This window comes from Colobus angolensis, unplaced genomic scaffold, assembly GCF_000951035.1.
Source record: "Colobus angolensis palliatus isolate OR3802 unplaced genomic scaffold, Cang.pa_1.0 Scaffold381, whole genome shotgun sequence".
NCBI lineage: Eukaryota > Metazoa > Chordata > Mammalia > Primates > Cercopithecidae > Colobus > Colobus angolensis.
Genome location: NW_012117166.1, coordinates 509,755 through 525,612, shown reverse-complemented (window position 1 = coordinate 525,612; position 15,858 = coordinate 509,755). Strand labels below are relative to the sequence as shown.

At 40.7% G+C, this 15,858-nt stretch overlaps 1 protein-coding gene across 1 annotated transcript in view; it reads right to left on the bottom strand.

Moving 5' to 3' along the window:
* Nucleotides 1–15,858, bottom strand: part of DNHD1 (dynein heavy chain domain 1) — a 79,231-nt gene that overhangs the window by 45,076 nt on the left and 18,297 nt on the right. The window contains exons 6-9 of the mRNA XM_011954319.1: nucleotides 14,708–14,864; nucleotides 6,398–6,652; nucleotides 6,151–6,288; nucleotides 5,969–6,020 (exon numbers count right to left, since the gene is read on the bottom strand). Of these exons, the coding sequence (XP_011809709.1) occupies nucleotides 5,969–6,020; nucleotides 6,151–6,288; nucleotides 6,398–6,652; nucleotides 14,708–14,864 (602 nt within the window). The remainder of the gene's footprint in view (nucleotides 1–5,968; nucleotides 6,021–6,150; nucleotides 6,289–6,397; nucleotides 6,653–14,707; nucleotides 14,865–15,858) is intronic.

Below are 15,858 nucleotides of genomic sequence, written 5' to 3'. Positions count from 1 at the left end.
GTTCCTACAAGCCCTTCCTGAGAAATTTAGTAAAAAGTGACCTTCAGACAAACAAAATCACTAGAAATACCTCAACACAAGGACTGCTGGCGGGCTTAAAGATATTGAACTAAGATTAAGTGAGGGATAGAAGGGAAAGAGTATAGTATGAAATGACGATGTAGAGACTGCTGGTGATTCTCTTGCTTGCCAGGTGGACAGAGTCTACCTGAAGAATGGAACTCTGAAGGCACATTGGTTGATTACCCAATAGCTATTCCCTTCTCCCTTCCTCTATGGTTGGAGAACTGCCTTCCATAAGACACTGAGAATGTCAGTCATTTGATTTCCCAGCCTTTTTTACAGCTAGAGGTAGACACATGACGCAGATTTTGATGGTGAGATGTTAAAGTGAGTCTGACGGGGAGTTTCCGGAAAAGGTTCCTTTTCCTGGCAAAAAGTGAGAATCAGACACAGAGCTCTCTTGTTAATCTTGCCTCTCCTTTTCTGCCTGATTTTGCTTGAGAATGGGATGCTTGACATTGCAGCTTGTCTTGCAACTATGTGGCAACAAGCCTGAGAATGAAAAAAACATAAAAACAAAAACCATTTTATTGTGGCCTCCTCTGCCACACATACCTCTCTTACAGAATTGGCTCTTAAATATAGCTAAAAGCAGGAAAGAGTGATGGAAAGATACAAAGAACCTGGTACTTGATGACCACTTCTGAGCCACTGAACAAGCTCTGGAAGCACCTACTTCAAGACTTCCTGTTTTGTTTTGTTTTTGTTGTTGTTTAGGCCACTGTGGCTGAATCTAGCTGCATCATGAATTTTCTAGTTATAGGTATGTACATAGTTTTGAGTTAAGATTACTTAATCCAAAATCAACCCCCATACTCAGGCCCATATAATAGATGTTTATAGCCAAACACAAGCATAGCTGAAGACTGCAACCTCCCCCACCATACACAACCTTCTAAGAGGATCTGCCCTTGCCCGTAGCTAAAAGCCAGTTATTTTGCACCATGACATATCCCCTTGCCATAGCTTATGAATAAATCATGCAATCTACAGGAGAGGCTGAATCAATCATATTCCTTGTCTTGAAATTTGAACTAAATCAGTCTCACGGACAGGAAAACTTAAAGATCACATAAAGTCAAGTATGGAGTTGGTATCATAAAAAGTTTAAGTTATTTGAAAGAAGTAGTTATAAGGGAGCAGAAAGCCCAAAGGAAGCAGAGGTAACTGGTCTCAGGAATCGGGGCAGGGGAACTGGAAAGATGCACAGAGATGAAAAAAGGATAATCAGAAATTTGAGAGACAGGGGTTCTCTTCCTGATATTCTAGTTTCAAATTCTGTGAAGATGGGTGCTGTTACTTCTTCTCTACCTTTGAATTTAGTAATTGTCTGTTTTGTGAGCTCCAAAATATAAGACAAGCTTGAAGAGCAGTGATTCAATGTGCCAAGACCTATGAGAGAGTGCTCAGGCAATATGGTGTTATACAAAGTCAATTGTGATTCCAAGCAATGGAAAGAAAAGCTAGTCTATTTTTAACGGAATTTGGCAAAATAACATACCAACAAAACAAAACAAAAATCACTAACTTCATAGCCAAGGTAAGAATGAAATAAACTTTGCTTATAATGAGAATTTTTTTTTTTTTTTTTTTTGAGACGGAGTCTCGCTCTGTGGCCCAGGCTGGAGTGCAGTGGCCGGATCTCAGCTCACTACAAGCTCTGCCTTCCGGGTTTACGCCATTCTCCTGCCTCAGCCTCCCGAGTAGCTGGGACTACAGGCGCCTGCCACCTCGCCCGGCTAGTTTTTTGTATTTTTTAGTAGAGACAGGGTTTCACCGTGTTAGCCAGGATGGTCTCAATCTCCTGACCTCGTGATCCACCCGTCTCAGCCTCCCAAAGTGCTAGGATTACAGGCTTGAGCCACCGCGCCCAGCAAGAATTTTTTTTTTGTTTTAATTTTAGATATGGTATCTCTGTCACCCAGGCTGGAATGCAGTGGTGTGATCACGCCTCACTGCAGCCTCAAACTCCTGAGATCAAGCAATCCTTCCACCTCAGCCTCCTGAATAGCTGGGACTACAGGTGCACATCATCACGCCTGGCTAATTTGTAAAATTTGTAGAAACAGGGTCTCACTATGTTGCTCACACTGATCTCGAACTCCTGGCCTCAAGTAACCCTCCCGCTTCGGCCTCCCAAAGTGCTGGGATTACAGGTATGAGCCACTGTGCCTGGCCATAAGAAGAAATTTGAAATCAACTAAATCAAAGAAATGTAATTTACCTGCCATTTCTAAGGGATTTGGGACTTCAATTGAAAATTCATATGTATTGATATAATACATATAAGTCAACATGGAGTTGAATTTTAAAATATCAATCCAACTTGAAAGGCTTCAATGATATAGATCTTTAATATAGATTTCCTTGAATGAGTGACTCAGACATTCCACACAGAGCAAAGCTTCTGGTTAAACATATTTATATGACTCCTCATATCTCCAGGGTTTCTTTCTCACAGAGCGGCAAGGAAAAAAAAGAAATCTTTCCTTCTCTCTCATCTATGAATCTACTCACAATCATACTGCTTCCCTCTATATTTCCTTTTCCTGGTCCTACTGCTCATACCTCATACTTCAAAGAGACCTTCCCTGTGCAGTCCCCTTGCAAAGAATCAGTTTTCATTTTTTACATTACATCTCCAAGCTAATTTCGGCTATCCCAACCAAAATGTATATCAAGAGATTATATAATTAAAATTAAGCAATTCTTCGTCTCTTTTCAGTGTAACAGATTTATCTTACCGCAAATATCAAAAAGTTATTCCGATCTTAATAGGATATTGCCATATTAAAGTTTAAGGTTTTTGAATTTGACATCTGACAGATGAGAAAAGTGATTATCTGATTGTGCTTTCTGAGTTTTGAACTGCAGAAAACATCTGATAAGATTGTAAGGACGTCAGATAGTAATAGTAATACTCTCTTGTTTAGTTGTAAAATGTTCTCTGGAAAATATTGGAGAACACAGTTTAAGACTGGAGAATATGTTGCAACTATTTTATTAATAATACACTGAGTATTCTTTTAGTGATTAGAATCTAGTCAATGTATACATTTCTATTGAAAAGGAGTTAATTTTCATACTTTTGTGTGTAAGTGGGGCTACTGAAATTATTTTGTAATTTAGTTAAAAGGCCATACAAATTTTGCCTCATTTAAGTAAAAGTTTTCTCAGTTGGATGCATCCTTCTTAAAGACTACTAGTAGTGTTTTAACTGCTACTTCTTTACATTTATTCAAAATGTACTCCACTTTTTAAACTTTTATTTTAGATTCCGGGGTACATGTGCAGGTTTGTTATATAGATAAACTCGTGTCACAGGAGTTTTTTGTACAGATTATTTTGTCACGGTACTAATCCTAGTACCCAATAATTGTTTTTTTCCATTCTTCTCCTTCTGCTCACCCTCCAACCTCAAGTAGGCTCCAGTGTCTGCTGTTCCCCTCTTCGTGTCCATGAGTTCTCATCATTTAGCTCCCACTTATAAGTGGGAGTCACAACAAAAGCAAAAATTGACAAATGGGATCCAATTAAACTTAAGAACTTCTGCATAGCAAAAGAAACTATCAACAGAGTAAACAGACAACCTACAGAAGGGGAGAAAATATTTGCAAACTATGCATCTGGCAAAGGTCCAATATCTAGCATGTATAAGGAACTTAAACAAACTTACAAGAAAAAAAATGGCCCCATTAAAAAGTGGGCAAAGGACATGAACAGACATTTTTCAAAAGAAGACATACATGCGGCCAACAAGCATATGAACAAAAAGCTCAATATCATCAATCATTAGAGAAATGCAAATCAAAACTTTTTCATTTTTTTAAAGAATTTAAGGACAACAGAACTTTGGTTCTGGCTGGGCACGGTGGCTCATGCTTGTAATCCCAGCACTTTGCAAGGCCAAGATAGGAGGACTGCTTGAGGATAGGAGTTCACGACTAGCCTGGGCAACATAGCAAGACTCCATCTCTACAAAAAATTTAAAAATTAGCCAGGCATGGTGGTATGTGCCTGCAGTTGCAGCTACTTGGGAGGCTGAGGTAAAAAGATGACTTGAGCCAAGGAGGTTGAGGCTGTACCACTGCACTCCAGCCCAGGTGACAGAGTGACACCCTGTCTCGAAAACAAACTAACAACAAAAAGAACTTCGGTTTTGATTACTCCATTCTATTAATCTGATTTTCCATTCAGATCCCTTTTTTCTTCAAATTTTGTAGAAAAGTTTTAAAATGGTACTATGAATACCCTTATCCATCCATTTAGATTCAACAATTAACATTTTGTCACATTGCATTATTTGTTTTTCCTTCTATCTTTTCATTCCCCTAAACATTTTGAAGGTAAGATACAAGCATCATGACATTTCACCCCTAAACATACCAGTCTGTGTGCTTTTTTAAAAGCAGAAGGGACAACCTAAGACATGGAAGGTGAATATTTTTAGCTTCACTAGAATTTAGAATAAAAATGCAAGAGGTTTTTTTTGCTCCTTTTAACCATTCAAAAAATACTACAGCATATTTATAACATGAATTAGTACTGCATATGATGAGAAAATATGGTGAAATGTCTGATTTATCTACATCTTTAATACTAATAAAGTAAGAAGGCACATCTGTAGCACGTATTTCTATGTGCTGAGCACCATACTAGACACATGACCTCTTTTAATCTTTAAAATAATTCTTCAGATTAGGTATGTTTGTTATTCCTGCTTTGCAGACTAGTAAACTAATGAGTCTGACTCCAGGGCCTTACTTCTTTCCACAGCACCATGTAAAACAAATATCGCCGGGCGCGGTGGCTCAAGCCTGTAATCCCAGCACTTTGGGAGGCCGAGACGGGCGGATCACGAGGTCAGGAGATCAAGACCATCCTGGCTAACAAGGTGAAACCCCATCTCTACTAAAAAAATACAAAAAACTAGCCGGGCGAGGTGGCAGGCACCTGTAGTCCCAGCTACTCGGGAGGCTGAGGCAGGAGAATGGTGTAAACCCGGGAGGCAGAGCTTGCAGTGAGCTGAGGTTCCGCCACTGCACTCCAGCCTGGGCGACAGAGCGAGACTCCGTCTCAAAAAAAAAAAAAAAAACACACACACACACACAAATATCAGTAGTCTCTATCAATTAACCTAAATTTATATGGGGAAAATAATGTGCCCCAACTGGTGTATAATTTGTAAAAGACACAGAATCCTTGCAATGAACCTTTTTGCTCCTTGTCACCTATTTCCTAAATTAATGTTATGTCTTTAATTCTTCTTAATGAACAGATAGAAGTTGAATGGGGAAATTAAAAAGTATCGATGAGTCAGATGTGACTGATTGCATTTAATGATTTTATTTGTGACAGCATTAGTATCCTAAGTGAGGGAAATGTGAAGATATATTTCCACCCTGATGGTTAATAAGTGTGAAGATTGATAATCAATAATAATTAGTAACCATGAAATGTTTCAATAATACTGATGAATTAATCCATATGAAATGAAAGAGAGCTATATGACATAAAGCAAGTGTTGAGCAAGCAGAGCTCTTCAAACAAGTACAAATTTACTTAGCAATAAAGTTCAGTAGTAAATGAAATGCAATTATGGCACTGGAGAAAAACCTCACAGAGTTTTGGATGAACCAGGTTTGGAAGGACAATATACTCACACTCTTTCATACACCCTCTCACTGCACGCACATACACAGAAGCACATGAATTTGTGAGCAAAAACACTCCCTGACCTTTCTACCCACAACACACATGTGCAGTACCCAGGTTAGAGCTGTTCCATCCACACCCAATGCCTGACTCTATAGCCTGGACCTCCTGACTTCTTCCCATGCCATTCGTACTTGTGCCCTTACCCTCCTTCGGCCTTCCTACCCCCTGCCTAGGTCTCCCTAAATACCTTCAGAATACAGGGAATCCGAAGAGGTCTTCAGGTCTGCAGACTGTACTACCTTCATGTCAGGATATGGAGAAGGGGCAGAAATGGGAAAACAATGAGGGATTCAAACCAGGTTGTGAGTCTGATTACTCAGATAGGAACTGGGAATTCCCACAGCCAGCTTTCTGCTCAATCCAGAATACCTGCAAGGCAGAGGTCTTGACAGACTGTAGGCCTCCAGTTAGAATCTGAATCATATTTTCAACACAGGGCACATGAGACAGTTGGTCATGATCATCAAAGACCAGCTGTGATGAGAGAAAGGGTTTCTGCCTTGGGGCCTGTAAAAAAAGGGTCAGGAAAGGTCGAGGGGCTAGATGTCAGTATACATTCCTCAGCATCTGGCCCTGGACTGCCTGCCACCTCCACATATGCCACCCACCACCTCACTTGAAGGATGTTGGCCACAAAAGAGGTTATCTGCTCTTCCAAGATAGAAATGAGGCTCTGACAAATCATGTAGTCGACCAGGCGGGCAAACTTTCCCAGCTGCAGCCACCAGGCCTCTGCTTGCTTCAGCTTCTGCTCCAGTTGTTTGTGCTGTACCCTCTGAAGGTATATGGAGCCTTGGCCTGCCCTGATCCTGTCACAGTTTTGCACTCGCTCCTGTAGGCCCTGTTGCATGTGGTATGTGTCCTCGTGAACCTGTAAGCATAGAGTGGAAACTCACCAGAGATGGGGGATGGAGAGCAAACCAGCCACCCACTAGTCTGTGCAACCTCTCAGGTCCTGGAGTCTGGGACCTAGAACCTAGATATACACATGGAGGGCTCCTTTTTAGCAGAGTTTACCCCCACCCCACCTGACCCCCTCAATTTTTAAGTGACCAGAGAAGATATGAAATAGAGAACATATATTGAGAGGTCACAATGTGCTAATACGGTAGGCCAGGCCTGTCTACTGAAAACCCCCAGGGTGAAACTCAAATAGAAAATTTGTGTATATGTAAATGTAAAAGTTCAGAATGCATAGAAAAGACAAAAAAAAAAAAAAAAGATGGGATGAATAAGGCTAAATAATAATTTCAGGATATGGACTCTGGGTAATAATTAGGCCAAGTGATGTGGCCTGCTGAGTAGAATGATATTGCTTTATGTTACAATAGAAGCTGTTTCTGGGCACTGATATAGACTTTCTATTAGAGGAGAGGGAATGTGGAATAAGAGCCTGGGAGCCTTTTTGTGGGTTCTTTCAGATCTGGGAGGTTCCTCAGCCTATAAAGGCTGCTGACAATTGCCAACACTCTGGGCTTTCACTGTTGAGGAACAGAGAAGAGGTACCAGAAAGTTATGCTTGGCCAGATGAATCCTTTGTCTTCCATGCTCTCCTGTCCCTTTTGATGCTCCCTAGAGCTTGTGATTAGAACTGATTGGTGTCTGTGAATTGTACTTCTGGTATCCATGAGCTCAAGCCCCAATCTTCTCAGACCCAAGCATAAGACAGTTAAGTCCTAAGCATGGGACATCAAATACAGACATGCCCTATGTGTATGATGATTTTGTATATGAGACTAAGCGAAGTGTTCTCTTCCATGTTCTAAAAATACTCCCCAATACCCAGTGCTTCCCACTTCATAACCCTTAGTCCAGTGCACCATGATTTTGTTATTTATATAACTCATCGACTACACTGTAAGCTCCTTTAGGAGGCGATCTTGTTACACCTTATTTCATTTTTCTATTGCTTAACACAGGGCCTGGCATGGGGTAGTTTCACAGTAAATGTTTGTAAAAAGAATGTATAATCTCACATTGAAAGAGCCTACTGAGTGCTATTAGGATAAAACCATACCAATGACAACAATAATAATTGCTAATACCATAGAACATAATCAGTATATATTTTTAAAGCACCAGTACTAGGGGTGATAACGTCCAAATTATAAGAAAAAATGTTTAGGACTGGCACAGTGGCTCATGCTCGTAATCCCAGCACTTTGGAAGGCCAAGGAGGGTGGATCACTTAAGTTCAGAAGTTTGAGACCAGCCTGGGCAACATGGTGAAACCTGATCTCTGCAAAAAATACAAAAAATTAGCTGGGCGTGGTATCAACTGCTGTAGTCCCAGCTACTCGGGAAGCTGAGGTGGGAGGATCACCTGAGCCCGGGAAGTCGAGGCTGCAATGATCCCTGATCATGCCACTGCACTCCAGCATGGGCAACAGAGTGAGATTCTGTCTCAAAAATAATAAAACACCTGGAATTCCGTGCCTAGTCAGAGTATCATTGAAGTTTGAGGATAAATAAAAACATTTTTTAGATATACAAAGACTCAGAAAATTTTCCATCCATGGATTCTCCCTTAAAAAAAATAAGGAATAGTATTAATATATTCCGGGCAGAGGAAAATGAATCCAAGAGGATAAAGTATTCTACAAAAGATTTGGTGGGTAAAGAAATTTGTGAGATATATTGTTAATTTTAAATAGTGCTATGGCCTGTGTGTTTGTGTCCCTCCAAAATTCATATTTTAAAATCTGAACCCATAAGGTGATGGTATTATGAGGTGGAGTCTTTGGGGAGGTGATTAGGTCATGAGGTCTCCAGTCTCAGGAATAGGATTAGTGCCCTTAAAAAAAAAAAAAAAAAAAGGTTCCCAGATCATACAGTATTTGTCTTTCTTCGTCTGGCTTATTTCACTTAGCATAATGTCCCCAGGTTCATATGTGCTGCCATTAATGGCATTATTTCCTTCTTTTTGTGACTGAATAATATTTTATTGTATATATGTATTAATATCACAATTTCTTTAACCATTCATCCATCAATGGACACATCGATGTTTCTATATCTTGGCTATTGTGAATAATCCTGCAATAAAAATGGGGGTATAGATATCTCTTTGAGATACTGATTTCATTTCCTTTGGGCATATACACAGAAGTGGGATTGCTGGATCATATGATAGTTCTATTCAAAGGGTTCAAACTTTTAGTTATAAGATGAACAAGTTCTGGGAATCTAATGTACCACCTGTGTGGTAATGGATGTGTTAATTAATTTGATTGTGGTAATCATTACACAACATATACATCTATCAAGTCATCACATTTTACAGCTTGAATATATTCAATTTTTATTTGTTAATTTTATTTTTAAAAGGCCTCAGAGAGCTGGTTAGTCCCTTCTGCAGCAAGAAGGTGCCACCTATGAGGACTGAGCCCTTGCCAGACTCTGAATCTGTCATCACCTTGATGTTGGACTTCCCAGCTTCCAAGAATAAATGTTTGTTGTTTGAAAGCCACTGAGATTATGGTATTTTGTTATAGAGGCCTGAGTGGACTAAGGCAAATGAGTAGGTTACAAAAGAAGAATGTTCATAACAATCTTGAAGAAAATTCCAGGAGATGTCAATATAAGCGTAATGGGAGGAAGAGAGAAGGGAAAGAAAAGTACGATAATGCCAAGGTTCTTATTCTTCTTGGGAACGATATGGATAAAAATTCATACTTGTCATTCATTCACTCAACTGAGCACCTACTAAATGGCATACCCTACAGTAAGCACTAGAGATATATTAGTGAATGAGTACTTAAGTCCTTGCCCCTCCAGGAGGAGGGAGACAGCAAACATAATAAATACATAATTTATGGTGTACATAAAAGGGTGATTAGTATTGGCGGGGTGAGGTGGCTCACACTTGTAATCCCAGCACTTTGGGAGGCTGAGGTGGGCGGATCACGTGAGATCAGGGGTTTGAGACCAGCCTGGCCCATGTGGCGAAACCCTATGTCTACTAAAAATACAAAAACTAGCCGGGTGTGGTGGTGGGCACCTGTAATCCTAGCTACTCGGGAGGCTGAGGGAGAATTGCTTGAACCCTGGAGGCAGAGGTTGCAGTGAGCCAAGATCATGCCACTGCACTCCGGCCTAGGCGACAAGAATGAAACTCCGTCTCAAAAAAAACAAAACAAACAAACAAACGAAGTGATTAGAGTACTATGACAAAACAAAAGAGAGTGAAAACATGTATTTTAAAATGATTTTAAAATACATGTTACAAAAACTGAAAGAACAGCAAGCAGAAATGAACAAATCTACAGTTGTAGGTAGGAAGGGATATTTAACATATATCTCTCAGAAATTGAAAGACAAAGGAGGTTAAAAAATCACTATGTCTTGACTGGGTGTGGTGGCTCATGCCTATAATCCCAGCACTTTGGGAGGTCAAGGTGGGAGGATCACTTGAGCTTGGAGTTCGAGACCAGCCTGGGCAACATGGTAAAACCCTGCCTCTACAAAAGAAATACAAAAATTAGCCAGGTATAGTGGCCCATGTCTGTAGTCCCAGTTACCCAGCAGGCTGAGGTGAGAAGATGGCTTGAGCCCAAGGGGGTGGAGGTTGCAGTAAGCCAAAATCATGGCACTGCACTCCAGCCTGGGTGACAGAGTGAGACCCTGACTCAAAAAAAAAAAAAAAAAAAAAATTGTGTCTATAGAATATTTGAATACAACAGTGAATAAGCTTGGCCTAATACATATTCTTTTAGGTTGGGTTTCCTAGAAGCAGACTCTGAGACAGGGATTTGGAGAAATGTGATTTATTGAGGGAATGATCTTCAGGGAAACAAGAGCCTCTAAGGGAGTAAACAAAGAGAAAAGAGAAGGGGAAAGTACGCAGCAAGATCTCAGCTAAATTCTATTTTTGATCTGATCTGCAGTGGGGAAGGAGGCTTTGGAATGTTCCAGTCGTACTGTAGAGTTGTCATGCCTTGAAGCAAGTAAGGAAAAAAAAAAAAAGGCTGAGGAACTGTTCCATATGAGAGAGACTAAAGAGAAGTGAGCACTGAATTCAATATATAATTCTGGTTTGGATCCTGAAGAACGAAAATATATAGTAATAAAGGACATTATTAGAATAATTGCCAAACTTTGAATAAAGATTAGAGATTAGATAACAGAGTTGTATTAAAGTGAAATTTCCTAATCTTTGATCATTGTACTATAGTTATAAAAGAAAATGTCCTCGTTCACAGAAAAAACATACTGACATATATAGGAGTTGCTATGATTTGAATGATTTGAATGTGTCTCCCAAAAGTTAATGTGTTGGAAACTTAATTGCCATAGTAACAGTTTTAAGAGATGGGGTCTTTAAGAGGTAATTAGCCAAGAGGCCTCAACTCTTATGAAAGGATCAATGTTTTGATCATGGGAGTGGGTTAGTTATCATGGGAATGGATTACTGATAAAAAGGATGAGTTTGGCCTGATTTCCCCCCTCCTCTCTCTGTCTCATATTCATGTCTCATCACTATGTGATACCCTCTACCATGGGATGAGACCCTTGCCAGATGCTCTTGGACTTCCCAGCCTCCAGAACCATGAACCAAATAAACTTTTATTCTTTATAAACTACCCAGTCTTTGGTATTCTATTATAGCAACAGAAAAAAACCTAAGACAGGGGTAAGGGAGCTGATACCTGCAATTTACTCTCAAATGATTTAGAAAATAATGTGTACATGTTTAGACAAAAAGAAAGAGCATAAACAATAAAGCAAATGGGAAAAATAATCTATATAAAGGATATGTGAGAGTTTATCTTACTATCCTTACAATTCTAATAAGTTTGAAATTATATCAAAATACAAAATCACAGAAGGAAGGAAGGAAGGGAAAAAGGGAGGAAGGGAGGAAAGAAGGGAGGTAGGGAGAAAGGAAAGGAAAGGAAAGGATGGAGAGGAGAGACAGAGGGAGGGAAAAGAAAAAAATAAGTGTTGGTAAGAATGAAAGGCAACTGAGGCCAGGTGCAGTGGCTCACACCTGTAATCCTAGCACTTTGGGAAGCCAAGGCAGGTGGATCACTTGAGATCAGGAGTTCAAGACCAGTATGGCTGAGATGGTGAAACCCTGTCTCCACTAAAAATATAAAAATTAGCTGGGCATTGTGGCTCACACCTGTAATCCCAGCTACTTGGGAGGCTGATGCAGGAGAATCACTTGAATACGGGAGGTGGAGGTTGCAGTGAGCTGAGATCACACTAGTACACTCCAGCCTGGGAGACACAGCCAGACTCACACCTGTAATCCTGGCATTTTGAGAGGCCAAGGCGGGCGGCAGATCATGAGGTCAGGAGATCAAGGCCACCCTGGCTAACATGGTGAAACCCCGTCTCTACAAAAAAAATTAGCCAGGCGTGGTGGCGGGCACCTGTAGTCCCAGGTACTCAGGAGGCTGAGGCAGGAGAATGGCGTGAATCTGGGAGGCAGAGCTTGAAGTAAGCCAAGATCACACCACTGCACTACAGCCTGGGCAACAGAGTGAGACCCCATCTCAAAAAAGAAAAAAGAAAGAAAGAAAGGCAGCTGGAAATCAACATCATTGATGGAAATGTAAACTGGTACAACCACTCTGGAAAACTGTTTGGCAGTGTAAAACATATATATATTCTATTCTAGCAATTCCACTCCTGGAATATATATCCGCAAAAAATAAATGCTTATGTTCACCAAAAGACATGCATGTACAAGAATGTTCATAGCAGTATTATTCATAATAGCAAAAAACTGGAACCAACCCAAATGTCCACAATAGGAGAATGAATATATAAATTGTGGTCATTCATACAGTGAAATACTACCTAGCTATACAAAAAGAGTGAACCACTGATACCTACAACATTATGGATAAATCTCACAAACATAATGTTGACTGAAAAAAGTCAGGCAAAAAGGAGCACACACTGTCCAATTCTAGTTATATGAAATTCAAAATGAGACAAAATTAACCTGTGGTGACACAGGTCAGAGTATTGGTTACCTCTGCGGGGGTATCAGTGAAAAAGGCACCAGAGAGCTTGCTGGGGTGCTGGAAATGTTCTCTATCATGATCCGGCTATACAAATATATAGCAATACAAATACAAATGCAAAAAATTCAACAACTGTACAGTTAAAATTTGTCTACTGTATATGAATTATACCTTCATATAAAAAATTGACTACTGGATTTCAAAAATTTATAACTACTTTTGTAACATTAAAGGTAGGACTGAGGAACTGAGAGGTAGAGAAAGGCTGTGGAGCAGCTCACCCCCCATCTCCTGCCTCATTCAGCTTGGTAGAATGGCAGGTCCAGCATTTATTACCTGGAGGCTAAAGGCTGTTGTCTCCTTTTCACTCCTGCACTTTGGCTTTAGGATCCTGACATTGCTGATGCCTTTAGCCCCTTTCCTCTAAACCTCCTGAAGACAGACTATGAGTTTCCTTTTTAGCCACACTTCTAAAACATCCAAAGAAGATATCACTGAAGAGTCCAATCAATACAAACTTGTAAAATATGCAGAGGTTCTGTTAAATCCAAGGTTTTAAACTCTGTGGAGCTGTTATTGAACGTCTTTGTGCAAAGACGTTCAATAATATCCCTAGGTTCCTGGGATACATCAATGAATGAAACAAAGATCTCTACCCTTGTGGAGGTTACAATCTATCATGAGACATTAGTAAAAATAGTAAGCAAATTATATAGTATTTTTAAAGGTGAGAAGGAAGACAGAAAAAGAAAAACAGAGTAGGATAAGGAGGATAGGTAATTCTTAGAAGGGGAAGGAATTTGACTATTCAAAATTTTGTGAAAATGTTTTATTATAGGTATTTTTAAATATTTAAGATTTCATCCAAGAGCAATCAACAGAAGTTATTGCTTCCTCCTAGGAATAGAAGTTCCTTGCAGTCGGCCGGGTGCAGTGGCTCACACCTGTAATCCCAGCACTTTGGGAGGCCGAGGCGGGCAGATCACAAGGTCAGGAGATGGAGACCATCCTGGCTAACACGGTGAAACCCCATCTCTACTAAAAATACAAAAAAATTAGCCGGGCGTGGTGGCGGGCGCCTGTAGTCCCAGCTACTTGGGAGGCTGAGGCAGGAGAATGATGTGAACCCAGGAGGCGGAGCTTGCAGTGAGCCGAGATCGTGCCACTGCACTCCAGCCTGGGTGACACAGCAAGACTCCATCTCAAAAAAAAAAAAAAAAACAGGAAGAAATTCCTTGCAGTTGAGGCCGTTTTTGGACTTCAGAGTTCTGTCTTTTGTGATTAACCTCCTCTGATGGAGTTCAGAGCAACAGGTAGAACCCAAAACCTGGCTCAAGCCAGGTAAGGTATACCTCCTTCACATTAATTAGTTATTTTCACAAAATCTGGGTGGGCCTCCTCTCTCAGAACTGGACTATCTATACATGGTAATCAGCCATAGTCCTGTGTGAATATCCAGCCCCACCTGACAACAAACCATGATAACAGGCCATGGGCAAGAGGCAAGTATACAGGAGGGCCTCCCAGAATTCTAGGCAGGGGGTGTGCATTGCAGATGCAACATATGCATAAGTAGGAAGGATTCCATCACTGCATCCTTTCACTAAAGCTCAGCAGCATAAAAGACAGGATTCCTATTCTCAAATTCCCTAATTCCCAAAGGTCGGCATAAACAACAGACAAAATAAACATTGATATATTCCTTCTCCTCCCTGCTCCTAGGTCAAGATCAACCCGTAGGGAAAGGTCGAGTCTAAGCCTCTGCACACCTGTTATTGATTCGTCCATCCGAGAGTAGAAACTGCTGTTGCTGGGCAGGAAAATGGCTCTGATTCAACTGCAGAGTCCAGGTCTCACAGTGGATTCCAGGAGAAACTTAATGAAAGGAGGCTGAAACTCTGGGGAGCTCAACTTGGAGAAAATGTCTACAATAAACTAGAGCCTCTTACCAGTCGAAGAATGGATGTGCAGAGGTTCAGGCAATGATGGAGCAGTCGTAGAGCCTTATGCTTCTCCTTGGCTAGAGCTTCCTGCAGGTCCAGCAGCTCATAGCACCGATCCAGTTCCTGGGGTAGCCAGGATACAGAGTGTAGCTCCTGTAGAAGCCTAGAATCAAGGACTAAGCTGGTCAGAGCTGGCATCCCAATCCTTCCTTGGATACCTTTGACCTCTTCTCAGCCTAACTTACCTCAGAGTGCACAAATAGTTATAGAGCTTGTAACATTACCAATAGTGACCAATAGTGACAGCTCCCTCTCGAGAGTTCTCTGAAAGAGTATAAGCCCAGAAAGCTGCTTTCTCAGCTATACAAGCTGAGAAAAGCCTTGGGGTATGTGCAAGTGCTTATACCTAGTGATCTCTCTGCTAGAAGAGAGGGTCAAATAGGTACCAAGATCTGACTTAGAAGAGCATAAGGCTCTTCTAAGAGCCGAGCCTTCTTCCTTGGAATAGAGAAAACTAAGGGTCCTAAAAGTCTAGGTGGACAGGTAAATTTTAGGATCAAATGTGATGAAACTGGAAGTTCTCTATGGGCTGCCCATCCCTGAGGAAGCCCAACCCTGTTAACCACACCTCCCAAGACCCAGAGAACTCCACATCTGTAAACATCCTTGAGAAAGATAAAAGACTCCTAACAATCAGACAGGATGGTCACAATGGGCATCATTTATTCAGTGTCAACTGAGAGATACTGAATGTGGCACTTCGTATTCACAGTCTTGTTTAATTCTCATTACAGAATTAAATGTAGAAATCTTTATCTGAGTTTTAAGATCAGGAAACTGAGGCTCAAATACTAAAGTCCCTTGCTAGTACTCAAGGTCTAAATAAGATTTGTCCAGTCTCCCAAGCCCTTATGCTCTTAATTACACTATGATGATTAGGCTAGACTGGAGGATGAAACCCCCTAGAGCAGAAGTTGCAAACTGGGTTAAATTCAGTGGAAAAGTTTTTCAAAATGAGTCACTAAGAGTTGGCTAGCATACAGTGTTTTAATAAAAATTTGAAGGGGCGGAGCAAGATGGCCGAATAGGAACAGCTCCAGTCTCCAACTCCCAGCACGAAGGACACAGAAGACCGGTGATTTCTGCATTTTGAACTG